The sequence below is a fragment of the Monodelphis domestica genome, chromosome 8 (assembly GCF_027887165.1).
Source record: "Monodelphis domestica isolate mMonDom1 chromosome 8, mMonDom1.pri, whole genome shotgun sequence".
NCBI classification, from domain to species: Eukaryota; Metazoa; Chordata; class Mammalia; order Didelphimorphia; family Didelphidae; genus Monodelphis; species Monodelphis domestica.
Genome location: NC_077234.1, coordinates 209,904,852 through 209,920,360, shown reverse-complemented (window position 1 = coordinate 209,920,360; position 15,509 = coordinate 209,904,852). Strand labels below are relative to the sequence as shown.

The 15,509-nt window shown below is 38.4% G+C and overlaps 1 protein-coding gene across 2 annotated transcripts in view; it reads left to right on the top strand.

Annotated features, from left to right (window-relative positions):
• The window catches only part of CYFIP1 (cytoplasmic FMR1 interacting protein 1), a 148,373-nt gene that overhangs the window by 100,163 nt on the left and 32,701 nt on the right, over positions 1 to 15,509 (top strand). For both annotated transcript variants that reach the window (XM_001366092.5, XM_003341824.4), the window contains exon 23: positions 9,425 to 9,512. In XM_001366092.5, the coding sequence (XP_001366129.1) occupies positions 9,425 to 9,512 (88 nt within the window). The remainder of the gene's footprint in view (positions 1 to 9,424; positions 9,513 to 15,509) is intronic.

Here is a 15,509-nt window from a genome sequence, read left to right as displayed (position 1 = left end):
CTTCCCCTGAAACCCTCAGAATCCCTTTGAAGTGGAATTTGAACTCAAAGTCGTGCTCTGCCTTTATGTTGGCATTTAAATTGCACCTTTGGGCTTGGGGTTTGCCTATTGCTTGGTTAGAAGTACCCATTGGCTTTTTTGACAGTCTAGTGCCAACAGTTCTAAGGTGAATGGCAATGGCTTAAAAAAAAACAACCCCTTTACCTTCCGATACCTTCTTTCAGTTCTAAGATAGAAGAGCACTATGGGCTGAGCCATGGGGGTTTAGGGACTCGCCCAGCATGGCACAGCTAGGATGTGTGAAGTCAGCTTTGAACTCAGGACTTTGAGGGTCCAGGCCTGGTGCTCTATCCCTTTCCCTAGCTTGCTTAGCTGTCCCATGGATAGCTTTTTAAACTATTTCTGGGGATGGGGATTAGAGTTGGAGATGCTTAGGGAGAAAAATTAATATCTGTACTCCCCTTCTTGCTTTTAGGGTAGTTCCACAGTTAAATTTTGGGGTTTTTCTATTTCCCCTTTTACAGCTATTATCAAAATGGATCTGGGAGGTCTTCAGCGTTAGCTCTTTGAGTAGGTATTATTTCATGCTTTGGCATTTGTATCCCCAGCCCCTAGTACATTGATTGGCACCTAGGGGATTAATAAAATGCTTGTTGATTGATTCATCGATGGACTTGTCCAAACACTTGAGTTCATTTGTTGCCTAGCCAGGGGTTACAAATACAGGAGACTCGATTTATAGTACCATCATTGCCATCGTTCTTTTTTTAAGCTACCTCTAGATGTCACTGTTTTATTTTCTAGGGAAAAATAGTTCAGTCCCTGACTTTGTAAATTCTGCTTTACAGATAGTTCTGCCTTTAATAATAAATATCAGGTGGGGCAGCGAGGTGGCTCCCTGGATAGACAGTCAGACCTGGAGACAGGAGGTTCAAATCTGGCCTTATATACTTCTTAGCTGTGTGACCCTGGACAAGTCACTCAACCCTAGATGCCTAGCCCTTACAACTCTTCTGCCTTGGAACCAATATTTAGTATGGATTCTAAGATAGAAGAAGAACTGTATTGCTTTCTGTCATCTGTTGGCCTAAAAAGATGATCACAGACCTGAATTCTGAAAATCTCTATTATTATAAGACCTCAGAGTTGGAAGGGCCGCCCCCTCCCACCAAAGAATGAGGAAATGAATAAATAAAGCTTTTATTAAGTGCTTACTGTGTGCAGAGTGCCCCAAGACAGGAAAGTCACACAATCTCTGCTCTCAAAGAGCCCACATTCCTATTGGGAAGACAGCTCACCTTTGTATCAGATGCCTGGCCTAATGCCAGAATTCCTTCAACAATATTTATTCAATTTTTGAAGAAACATTTATTAAATAAATCCCTGCTCTATGGAAAGTACTATGTCTAAGCACTGGTAGAGGTAGTCTATGGATAAAGTTCCAATAACACTCAAACCGTACTCTCATGGATCTTAAAAGTCCAGTAGAAGAATAAGACATAACTATTACTTTGCCAGATAGTCATCGTTTCTTTTGCTTTTTGCCGAAGCTTCCTTTTCTTTATCCTTGACTATTAACTTCTCAAAAAACTCAAGTTCCTTGGAAAATATTTTTGAAGAGTTGTTTGGTTATAATAAATGCTTCTGCCTAAAATAATATAAATATCTAAATTGTTTGTGTAAATGTTTGGCTTTCCTTTCACTGTTTTCTCTTTCTCTCCCCCTTCCTTCTCTTTCTCTCTCTGTCTCTGTCTTATATATTTATAGATAAATATTATTTTAAAATAAATATAGATTTAAAAATATTTTCCCCCACTCACATGTAAAAAACATTCAACATTCTTAAAAAAATATTTTTTTTAATTTTGAGTTTCAAATTCTCTCCTTTTTTGCCACCCTTCTTCCTCTCTCCCACCTCTCCCCTCTTCTTTTTTCCACATTATTATGTTAAGCCAAACAAATAATAATTGAGTGACATTTACATAGCACCTTGAAGCTTTCATATATCAACTATATTATCTATTTGATACTTGAAGATCATGAGGTCAGAAGCAGCTATGAATTCCCTAATAGAGTGTCACATAGTCAAAGAGATCTTTGATTTTGAAATGTATCTCATTATTTTTAGGTCATTGCACTAAAAGAATGTATCCGCTTTTTCTGGTTATTAGTCAATTTTATTAGTCAATTTCCAAACTAGAAGAAAACCACATGAGTTTCTAAACTCTAATGAGTTTCTAAACTCATGGTGGTTTTCTTCTAGTTTGGAAAAGGCTATATTTTTCCTTCCCAAATGGTCACAGAAACTATTATTTTGGGTTGTCTTCTATAATAAGAATAATTGCTAGACTTTATATAGCCTTTCTGTTTTTAGAAAGCTATTTTATTTTCCCAATTACATGGAATAACAGTTTTCCACATATATTTTCTGAAGTTATAAGATCCAATTTGTCTTGCTCTTCCTTCCCAGAGATGACAAGCAATTTGATCTGGGTTGTACATGTATTATCATGCAAAATATATTCCCCTTATATAGAATTCCCATGATATAGCCTTTCAAAGCATGTAAAGAGATTTTTTTTTAACCTTATTTTGATCCTCCCAGCAGCCCTGCAAGGTAGGTACTACTATTATCTTCATTTTACAGATGAGGAAACTGAGGCACTGAGGTTAAGAAATTCACCCAGGGTCATACATTTAGCTTCTGTAATAGAATTTGGTATCCAAATTGCTCTCTGTATCACCTTGATGTCTCCATGGCATAGTTTGTTTACTGTATTCTTGGTATATTAAATGTTTCAGTTCAGAAAATCACCAAAGTATTAGATTTAGGGGTCAAACCCTTTTGTTTGATGATGGTCATCAAGCTCAAGGACTTGAGAGTGGAGTTATGGGACTCCCATGGCCTTCTTCCTGTTCTAGCTCTGACAGGTTTTTGCATCCAGTTGTCAATTCACCCCTAGAGTTAAAAAAGGATTTTTCTTCCCCACTTGATTTGCCATACGTGTGGGCTCTTTCTCAAACCACCCTTCTTCAGATGTCTGCGTGTTTCAGACACTTGACAACTGTCATTTTTGCAGCTGAGTTAGGAAAGTGCTAAACTATCCCTAGCATTTGAATTCAGAGAAGTTAAGATGATTCGATAAGATTATTCTCTCTTGAGAAGGAGGGTAAAATTTTGTACCAAATGTGGCCTCCTAAAAATAACCCGCAATATCTGTCAGAAGGAACAATGTTTGACAATTAGAGATGCATGTTAAAGAGCTCTGCAGGGGAAAAAAAAGGAATAATCTTGTATGCTTCTGAAGACCCATGTGTCTTAGAGAACAAATTTTATATAGAATAGTTTAGTGCAATTTCACTTTTTCCTATAATAATAACCACCATTTATATCACACTTTAAGATTTGCAAAACACTTTACGCATAGTATCTCATTGCATCCTAGGATGCAGGTGCTATTATTATCCCTATTTTACAGATGAAAAAAATTGAAGCAAATAGAGATTAAATTACTTTCCCAGGGTCCTATAGCTGGTTAAGCATCTGAGGCCAGATATAAACTTATTTCATTTTTTTTCAAAATGCTGAGCCCTAGAAGGCAGAATTCAAGAAAATTAATTGTGGGTCTTGTTATAGTCTTAGTTACATTTCAAAGAGCCTAGAATTGATGCTTGAGTTCCATGAAGCCACTCCTAGTAGCTTTCTGAATCTTAAGGGTTTTGCTTTATGTTAAAATACAACTTCTCGATTGAGGATGGAGACTAAATGATCATCCTAGTGCAAATATCAACCACATGGAAACAGGTTGTGATCAAGGACACATGTAATACCCAGTGGAATTGAGCCAAGAAGCAGTTTGATCCTAAAATATCTAGTACATCAGAGAACAAACACGGCCTGAATTCCTTCTGACACAGTGCAGGAATTTAAACATAGCGTTGCCGTTGGCTTGCCTTCAACAACGCCCTTTTCTTTGTATGTTTCTTGGACTTCATTCTCATTTCATTGCACTAATAAGGAGATGAAGCACAGAGCAAGATGTCCCTGTCACTTGCATTGCCAACGTATAGATGATTGCATTTGATGTCCCAGCAGTCCTAGAAAAGTACTATGGGATGGTATTTCTCCCATTTTACATGAAGGCTCAAAATGGGTACAGGAGGGAAGTGAATTTGGGGTGAAAAGAGCTGGGCTCAGTATGCAACCTTTGGACAAATAATTGAGCCTCTCTGGGCCTCCATTTCTATATGCATAAAACAAAGAGGCTAAATCAGATGGCCTCTGCAGTTTTTTTCCAGCTCTAGATCTCTTATTCTGTGATCTGGTGCCTTGAGACAAACAGAGGTGTAAGTGACTTGCTCAGGGTCACACAGATAGTATGTGTCTTAGGCCAGATTTGTGCTCAAATCTTCTTCATCAGGTGGATTAGATCAATCTGCAAACATTTATCTAGTGCCTACTATATCACTGGATAGAGAGATAAAAAATAAAATAGCCCCTGCCCTCACGAAATTTGTAGTCTTTTAGGGAAAACATGTATATGTATTTGTAAGGTTATCCCTCCCTCCCTCCCTCCCTCCATTCTTCCATCTATCCATCTATCCATCTATCCATCTATCCATCTATCCATCTATCCATCTATCCATCTATCTATCTATCCATCTATCTATCTATCCATCCATCCATCCATCCATCCATCCATCCATCCATCCATCCATCCATCCATCCATCCATCCATCCACCCATCCACCCATCCACCCATCCACCCATCCACCCATCCACCCATCCACCCATCCACCCATCCACCCATCCACCCATCCACCCATCCACCCATCTATCTATCTATCTATCTATCTATCTATCTATCTATCTATCTATCTATCTATCTATCTATCTATCTATCTATCTATCTATCTATCCCTCCATCCCTCCATCCCTCCATCCCTCCATCCCTCCATCCCTCCATCCCTCCATCCCTCTAACTTCATACACTTAATAGTTGTGTGATCCTTGACAATTTTCTTAATCTTGGCTTGCCTCAATTTCCTCATCTGTAAAATGGATATAAGAGCGACTTGCAGGATTGTTCTGAAGATCATATGAGATGATATTTATAAAGGACTTAGCACAGTACCTTGCACATAGTGCCATAGCTATATAAAATGTTAGTTATCATTCTTATCATCATCATTATTCCTCTAACCTCCTTTCCTTTTTTTTTTTTTAAACCCTTACCTTCTATCTTGGAGTTAATACTGTGTATTGGTTCTAAGGCAGAAGAGTGGTTAGGGCTAGGAAATGGGGGTTAAGTGACTTGCCCAGGGTCACCCAGCTGGGAAGTGTCTGAGGCCAGATTTGAACCTAGGACCTCCTGTCTCTAGGCCTGGTTCTCAATTCACTGAGCTACCCAGCTGCCCCCTCTCCTTTCGCTTCTTGATGTAGACAGATGTCGTATTTTAGAATCCCATTTAAAATTCACTTAATGCTGAAACTAAATGGAAAATTGTTAATGGAGTGCAGGTACTGGTCACTAATCTGGCCAGATTTGATATGTGTTATAGTAATGAGTTTTAAAAGGGTCATTTTATTTGATGGTGCTTTCCCATGTCAGGGAGGTAAGGACAGTGGCATTTTAGAGAGGCAGCATAGGAGATTGATAGTATATGGGGGTGGGGGTGGGGCAGAAATAGTAGATAGGGCTGTAATACTAATGATAGACCATTGATAATGGCTAGGATTCAAGTGAATGTAAAGTTGTCTTTGGGATACAGTGTAAAAGTTGAAAATGTTGAAAATGGGAATAGATGGAATGGGAGCAATGCTATTTTAGAAATTTGGACATAATTATAATCTCCGAAACAAATGGACTTTTCCATGAGTGTTTTCAATCCCATTAACCAACCACTCTGAGAGACTAATTCCTCCATCTTGTCTATTTTTAGTTTCCAATTGAGGCATACAGGTAGTAGGCATGCATCGTAACTAGCCTTTCAGAATTGCACGTAATTGAAATTGTTTAAAGGTGAATAGCCATTCTCTAAGTCACTGGAATTTTGTTGAGTTAAAACCATTGACTCATGCAATTATTTTGAGCCAGAAATCATTTACTTCAGAGGTTCTTAACCTAGGTTCCATGGATAGATTTCACCTGGTATGAACTCAGGAAAGAAATTACATCATTATTTCCACCGGCATCTAGCTGAAATTTGGCACTTCATTCAATTTCTTTAAAAACAACAACAACAACAACAACAAAAACCCATTATTCTGAGAAGTGGTCCACAGACTTTACCAGACTGCCAGTGGGGTCTGTGACACACAATAAAAGAATCCCAGTTTTTGTATCATATCCTTGCTTTTGTAGATGAGGATTATAAAGTTGGAGTAACTTACCTCACTTAAGAAGTGCTTTTTTTCAACAAGAGGTCCTTGCTCCTCTTCCACACTTTAGCTTCCAAATCTTAGATGTATAGAGAAGTCAAAAGAACTCAAGGTAGCATATGCAATATGTTTCCTTCCTTCCTTCCTTCCTTCCTTCCTTCCTTCCTTCCTTCCTTCCTTCCTTCCTTCCTGCCTTCCTGCCTTCCTGCCTTCCTGCCTTCCTGCCTTCCTGCCTTCCTGCCTTCCTGCCTTCCTGCCTTCCTGCTTTCTTCCTGCCTTCCTCCCTTCCTCCCTTCCACTCTTCATCCCTCCATCCCTCCCTTCATATATAGAAGAATTGTTGGTGTGCTTCCAGCTTTTGCTACTACTAAACCACCATCTTGAGCTCCATCCTCTGTGTCTTAAAAATAGAAAGATAATTTGAGGTATTAGATAATTTGAGGTATTATCTATCAGGAATTACCCAAGATACTTTCTGCTGGATATTTCCAATATCTGTGACAAATATCTTTGGCATTCTATGCTAATTCTAATTTATTAGAACAGATTAATGACTGAAGTTTTCCTCAGTACTACAAGTTCATTCCAAATCTTAATTTTGAATGTGAGCTTTTGGTAAAGACTTTAAACTCTTTTTTTTTTTAAATTGTATAAATGAGATTTTGATTTAAAGTAACATTTTATATTTACTTGCTAGTTCAATGGGTAGAACCTTTCAGTTTAAACCAGACTTTGGCAGAATCCATTTTGTAGGGGCAGTGGATAGATCACAGGGGTCTGGCATTAGGAAGAAATGAAGTCAAATCTGACTTTAGGTACTCATTGTGTACCTTTAGGGAAGTCACTTAACCTATTTTTGCCTCAGTTTCCTCAACTATAAAAATGAAGATAATAATAGCATTTACCTCCCAGAAGTTGTGAGGATCAAATTATTTTCTATTTGTCTGATTTTTATGGTGAGACTAGTGAGTGCTTTGGGAGTAGAATACTTGCCCTAGTGGGTCTTTGGAAAAATAAAAAGCTTTATTAAGCCACATGAGAACCAGCCAGCATCTAACTTTCAGTATCTAACTATCTAAGCCAGTAACTAACTAATATAACTCTATACCCAAAGATTGACCACCCAGGAGTCTATCGGTCCAGAAAGTATCTATACTGAAGAAACCTCAGATTCTTGAAATGCTGATGTAAGCTTCAGAATATTTGAAGTTGTTTTACAAAAACAGCCCCTTTAACAAGTTTATGGTTCCTGAGTCTTTTGGAATATATGCTACTCTATTCTTTTTTTTTAACACCATTAACTTCTGTCTTAGAATCAATACTAAGTATCATTTCCAAAATAAAAGAGCACTAAAAGCTAGGAAATTGGGAAATTTGCCCAGGGTCACACAACCAAAAAGTATCTGAATCCAGACTTGAACCCAGGTCCTCCCAACTCCAGTCCTATAGCTCTATCCACTGTCCTAGTTGCCCCTTATTCTTTTCTTGATTTTTATACGTAGATATATATGTTACTTTTTTTTTTCCCCCTCTGGTATAGTGTAAGCTCCTGGAAATCAGGAACTGTTTGATTTTTATCTTTTTATCTCCAGTGTAACTTTGCTCAGTGCTTGAGCAGATTATAGTGACTCAATAAATGTTTCTTAAATTTAGTTTCCTTCTTTGTGTTTTTTTAGTGATTTACTAAACTGTCTACCAATAATTATTTATTGAGTTCCTACTCAATGTGTGATGATTCCTATCCTTGGAATATTTGCTTTTCTAGTTGGGGATAAAAAACAGAAAAGTTGAATCTAAGATTGAAGATTTGTTTAATCCAGGCATTCTTAGATAATTTACAAACATAGACTTTCATTCTATAGATTTCAGAGCGCCCTCCCTTACCTCCCCCTGTCACCATCCCACCTGTCAGGAATCCAGTTGTCCTAGAAAACAAAATGCTCGTGGGATACTTGACCTAAGGAAAGGAACTACAGTAAGGCTTGTTATTCAAAACCCTAAAAGCCAGAACTCTTTGTGACTGATAATTTCATATAATAAGCAATTTTATTCCTAATAGTGATTTTAAGATATTTTTGCAAAATAAGTGATTTTGTGAATCCTCAAAGACAAAATTATGTTGAATATAGTCTTTGTGTTCAATCCCTTTTTGTATGACTTTGACAAATGAATATTTGCAGAGATCATTGATTTAGCATTAAAAAGGATTTTAAAGACTAAGTCAATTCTCTCATTTTATAGGTAAGGAAATGAGGAATGCAGGTTAACTGACTTAACTATGGGAAAATACTCTAAAAATTTAATTAATTGAAAATAACCAGGTTAACTAACTTGCATAGAAATAGAAAGCATGAGGGAGAAGGATTTGAACTCAGACCTTTGACCCTAGAAACAGGGTTATGTTAGATTGAATGATTATTTTTATGTTTATTTATTTCATTCATGTCCAACTCTTCATGATCCCATTTGGGGTTTTCTTGGCAAAGATATTGGAGTAGTTTGCCACTTCCTTCACCAGTTCATTTGACAGGTGAAGAAACTGAGTAAATGTTAAGTGACTTGCTTAGGGTCACACAGCTAGTGAGTCTGAGGCCAGATTTGAACTCACAAAAATGAGTCTTCCTGATTTCATGCCCACCATGCTATCTATTGTGCTACCTGTGAAAGAGAGAGAGATTGATTGGTATGTAAATAGATATGGCATATAGATTATGACACTGGTTCTGGGGTTAAGAGGCCCTGATGAAATCTTCCTTTTATATAGAGATATAGTTAGCTAGATTTTGCCACTTATTTAAATATCCCTTTCTGAGCCCAAATTGGATAGCCGAGAGAAAGAAGGTATTGTGTGTAAAGTATTTTGCAAACCTGAAAACATACTATATATTTTATATATACACACACATTATAAGTTGTTGTTATTGCATTTGCTCTTTAATGAGAACATGAGGATTAATTAATGGAAGGGGTTTTGAATTTTGAAGCTCCTCAACCTAAAAGTTTTTCCATAGTGATATTACATGTATTTTTTTTCCCATCTAGATTTGTTCGGACCGTGTTACCATTTTCTCAGGAATTTCAGAGAGATAAGCAACCAAATGCACAGCCGCAGTATCTTCATGGATCTAAGGTAGACAACAATGTTGTTGTTGCTGTTGTGATGTCTTTGGGAAGAAATCTATGAGTTCACAGCGAATTAAAGTTTCTAATTTTAATCTTTATGCAGACCTAATCCAGGATTCTTTTATTTTGATGTGGCTGTAGCTCTTCAGAGTTGAAAGGGAAAGTTGAAAGTAAAGGTTTTTTCCTATTTCCTTAGGAACTTGCTGAGAAGTAATACTTTAAAAATAATTCTTCGGTTTTTGCAGTTTCGGTTCAGAGATTTTTGAAAATGAAAAGTAGGGTTAGCTTGAAATATCCTAGAACTATAAAATAATTAAGCCCTTACTTTGCCACTAATGTAGCAAGAGAGATTTCCACATGTATCGGGGTCCATTGTGGATAGTATTCTTGTTTCGTTTTGGCAACATTTCTTTTTCCTTGAAACTTTCAAGGAGATAGATATTTTAAAACCTGTCAATTCACAGGCATTTATTAGGTGCCAGCCCTGTGCTGAGCCTTTTCCTACGTGCTGGGGATACAGACCAAAAAGAAAAAGTCCTTGCCTTCGAGGAGAAGAATATATACAAATATAAAAAAGAATACATGCATATAGGTGTATATATTCTTCTTTAGTTTATATTTCTTCTTTGTTTTTAATATATGTACTATTTTGTGTGTGTGTGTGTGTGTGTATTATTTTATATACATAAATTTGTGTGCATGCACACAGATACACACATATATAATTAGCCCTTAGGGAAAGGGGATCAAGAAAGGAAGTACAGGAGGTGGTGCTAGGATTGAGTTTGAGGAACAAAGGTAGTCGATGGAATAGAAATGAGGAAGGAATGTTCCAGGTGAGGAGGATAGCCATTGAGAAGTCAAGGCTTCAGGAGATGGAATGTTAAAAAAAAAAAAGGCCTTGCATGGAATGCCAGGAGGCCATTCCCTGGATTACAGAATACATGGAGAGGAGTAAGGAGAGACCGGAAAGATAGAAAATCGTCCAGTTATGAAAAACTTCATTTATTATTATTATTTTTATGAATGGCTTTGAAAGCTAAATAAAGGATTTTCTCTTTGGTCCAGGCAGTGCTACAGAGCCAGTGGGGTGGATTGCTTGGATTGGGGGTGTTTTTAGGAAGCCCCATTTGACAGCTGAGTGGAGGATGAGCTGGAGCGCACAGCTTCACTCTGACCCTCAATCAAATCACCACATTTACTACCCCGAATACCCACTGACTTTTCTTAGCAGCCATTAAGACATTCTATTTCCCCATTAGAAACCCTCCACAAAACGTTCCATTCTTTATCAACTTTTTCGTCTCGTTTGATTCATCTTCATGAGAAAAATTGGCTCTCTTTCAGATCATGGAGTTTAGAAATGGAAGAAAAATGATAGCTCATATTGTCCAATCCATTCATTTTACAGATGAGGAAACTGAGGCACAGACCAAGTGGCTTGCCCCCAACTTATGTAGGAAAATGTACAGACTTTTAGGTGACACAGTAGATAGAAGGCTGGATTTTGAGTCTGGAAGATCTGAGTGCAAATTTGGCCTCAAGACAATTCCTCACTTGAGTCATCCTGCCTGCATAAATCTCTTTGATTACTTCAGTTTCCTCATCCTTAAAAGGGGGTTAATAACAGCACTTACTCCCTGGAGTGGTTGTGAGAATAAACTGAGATAATATTTGTGAAGCACTTTGTAAACCTACAGCCCTATATAACTGCTAGCTCTTATTAGTGCCAGGATTTGAACAACTACTACTACTACTACTAATAATAACTGTGCTAAATGCTTTTACACATATTGTCATCTTCTTTCATTCTCCCATCCAGCTTGGGAAGTCGGTGCTCTTATTCCCCTTGCTTTATAATAGAGGAAAAGGAGGCAGAGAGAGGCCCCCAGTGCCCCTCCCCCATCTAGCTGCCCATCGCTGAGGTTGCCTCCCAGGACCTCAGATCCATCCCTCTTTGCGGTACAGCGAGTGCTATTGCCCACAAAGCACGCCATGCCAGATTGTGGTTCAAGCTGTGAGCCTGGCGGGGGCTTTGCCTCTTTGGCTGTTCGTTGGCACCTGCATTCCCTTCAGGGCTCCCAGCTTCTGGGGCCTTAATGATGGGGCTCCCCCCGTATCTGGTCATTAACTGAATTGGTTTCAGCAGCTTTCTCCAGGACCGCAGCTCTCCTTCTTGGTCTGCCTGAAGGGTGACAGTTTCATTTTGTACTTATTTGGCCCGCAGAAGAAATTGTCAAAGCTGGGTTTAGGTTGTATTAATTCCATTATGTGGTTACAGAAGGAAGATGCTTCTCTGATGGGCGTATTATCTGTGACCCCTCCCCCCCCAAAAAAAACAGAAAAACTACCCATACTCCCTGCATTGACTTAATCGTGATTAATGGCGAGTGAAAATACAGGGAAATGGAGGATTAGCTGGGGATTTTAAGATGGATGAGTCAGGTTGCATTATTATCCTGCTTGTGCCATTGGAGGGCTTTTTTGGTTTGGGATTGTTTTCTTTTTAAATCGTGTAGGAAGGATAATTTGCATGTTCCTCCTGTTCCAGGATGTGTGTAGCTACTTTCTTTCTCTCTTCTAAAATAACAGAGAGCCATTCATGCTTTCTGCTTTCCCATTTACTTCTAACTCATCTCATCGAATTATACAATGCGAGAGCTGAAATAAGTGTGGCAGCTTTCCCTACCTCAGGTTCTCCTTTTATAGAGAAGGGAACTGAGATCCAGAGACTTGGATCAAGTGCGTTGACTTGGGTTCCATCCTCTTAGTCACCATCATCCTCACTGGTGTTAAAATATATTTATATATACATATTTCTATGTGTGTGTGCATGTATGTGTCCAGGCTTTCTGCTAAATATCTTACAGATATCTCATTTGATCCTCACAACAGCCCTGAAAAGTGAGTGCTGTTATCATCTCCTTTTTACAATTGAGGAACTGAGATAAATGGAAGTTAAGTGACTTGTCCAGGATCGTATAGCCAATAAGTGTCTGAGGCCAGATAGGAATTCAAGTCTTCCTAATTCCAGGCCCCAATTCTATCCACTGCACATCTAACTGCCTAATTATCCATTAATTCAAGACTCTCCCACCCTCTTTCCAATATATCCACTTTTACCATAATCTTCCTACTCAACCTAGACCCAAAATGGCACCTCCGTAAAACAATCTTTTCCTGATTTTTGGTTGTTTGACTTTGTGTTTCATTCTTGCATCTTCCTGCCCGACAGCAGGACGGTCCGACTCTTTTCAGCAACAACAATTGGATTACAGAGGATTTTTTACATTGTGTTAATTTTTTTTTCTTTCAGTGATGCATAGGATATTGAGTTACAGTGGGGGGGAAATCAAACACTTAACGGTAGCTAGATAGAATGGCCATAAAAACATCCTGCTATGACTCAAATTCATTAGCAGAAAACAAACATTATATTTAAGGTGTTTTTTTGGATCATTAGAGGTGATTTCTTCCTAAATGAAGTATGAATCAGTCTTCAGGGATATTGTCTTTATTTCTTATTTCATTTCATTTGTTGCAAATTGTCATTCTGCTTATTGGTTACTTCTTTCAAAAGATCCACGATTTCATTGGTGTGGGTTTCCCTTTTATGTTCAGTTCCTTGTACCCTTAGGAGATTGTAATATGTCCCCTGATGGCATTAATGGAGCCCTTTAACCTAGTGGGATTTGAAGAAGCGAATGCTTTACTGATGCCACTTTTGAGATCTCAAAGTCACCCCCATATCCTGAGAAGGAATCAGAGGAGGATTTCTAAATGAAATCCCCCATTTCATTCTAGGGTAGGAATTAATTTGCTTAGTAGATGAGGCACTAAGCCCAGTTCTGTAAAAATGTAAGCCAAGGGAATAATGGTGATAATATTATTCTCTTTAAAGCCCTATCAGCGTGCCTCTTTCTAACAAGGTGATGTGACCCTGGGTTTGCAGAACTCAACAGCCTAAAGGCTAGCTTTGAGTGTGGGCCCTGATGGACCTGTTGTTAATGGCCTCTCTGGGTTTGTTGTACCAGGTTATTGATGGAATGCAGGGAATCCTGACACCAATGACATATCACAAATAGATACTGACACATAATTCGGTAGTGTGAAGATGGGAATAGCTCTTCTCTGCCCATTTTTAGATTTTTAGAGCATTTACATTTTATTAGATCATTTTACGTTTTTAGATCATCAGAAGCGTATCCTTAAGTGGAGGAGGTCTGTGACTCATGTGTGTGAAAGTGGGTTTGAATTAGAAATCACTGACTGCCCCCCTAAGAAAATTTATAGACTATCATTGGTTCACGTAAAGTGGGAGGAAGGCACAGGAAGTGATGAAAGGAATGGTCTTTAAAAGTACCCAGAACTTCCTGTGAAGGGGTCTTGCGCCTTCAACTTAACCCTGGAGGATCTCTAGCTGAGGACCTTGGACAGCTTCTATTTTTCCTTAGGACTACCAGTGGATGAGTAAAAAAGGCCCTTTCCCTGGCTTGTTCTGGAGGTACTAACCTCCAGAGAGGCCTCTCATCTTGGAGGAGGCCCCCTGGCTAAAACCCTTGTTTAATTTACCTCTTGGGCCTCTTAAACCCTACCTGTTTGAACTGAGCCTGAGTAAATATCTATTCTCTCTTATTTTCTTACTTTCACTTTTTCTCCTTTTGTAAATAAACTACCATAAAAAGTCATTTGGAATGGAGTAATAATTCCTGGCGACTACACTCTTAAAAATTTAGTCCAACTCTTTTATTTTTACCCCCTCAATTCTGGCCCTTACAGTAGAAGCTGACACATTTTTCTTGAAGAAAATACCTCTGATTCTCCTGCCCCCTTGTTCCCTTTGCCATTCATATTTTTTAAAAATTTATCAAAATAGTGTAATGGGCTTTGCTACTTAGAAAGCTCTTTAAATTAAAAAAAATTAATTATATATATGTATATATACACATGCATTATATATTTAAATAATATATACATTTGTTTATAATTTAAATATATGAATTAAGCAAAATGTTACTTTAAAACCTTTTAGTTTAATTTTTCTTTGATTACAGGACACAAAAGTGTAGGCTCATAAAGAAAAATGTAACCAACTAGAAATCATACATGACACAGAATTTAGAATACCTCTTATTTCTTAATGGTTCATTTTAAAGTGCTCTAAAATCATCTCTTGCATGAGTTTATGTTACACCATTTCTGCCAAATATCTCACAGTAGTTTTACTTTGATTTATTCTCGCACTTTCTAAGGTAGTCAGGGGCAAATAACAGCCCCACATTTTAGCTAAAGAAACTGGGATACAAGAGAGACCTCCAAAACACACACACACTCACACTCACACTCACACTCACACACAGATTTATTAACTTTTGTACTTTTTTGTCTTCCCCACTTAAAATGTAAACTCATTGGAAGGTAGGGATGGTTCCATTTTGTATGTTTTTAGTGCATTACACATTAATAATAAATATACTTGATAAATATGGGCTCATCATTTGATGGTTGATTGAGGGTCTTCAACTCCTCTGCCTACAAAACTATACCCCCTCCTAGCCGGGGAATATGGTACGGCTGGCGCGTCATGGATAGCACTTGCTGGTGGTTGCATTTCAGCAGAGGAGGTTCCATAGGAGTGGAGAGATTTTCTTTTATGATTGCAAGCTGGACCTCATCAGGTGCTTGGTCTTCAAGGTCTGAAACCAGCAGTTGGCTTGACTTCTCCAGTGGACCTGGTTGCCTACCCCTGCTGTTTGCAAGTCCCTCTCTCTTATTCTGCTCCGGCATTCCACGTAGGTCTCCGTCCTGTGCCTGTCTCTTGCGGCACCATATGTTCAGGCATCCGTAGAGGAGGATGCCAGCAATGATGAGGAGCAGAACACTGCTGGTTAGCCAGATCCCCAAGGCGAAGTCTTTCTTTCGGTTGCTCACAGATGATGGGTCTTGTTCCCTCGTCTGAAAGACTCTGCACTGGTCGCTGGACGGGTTTGCTGATTGGCAGGTT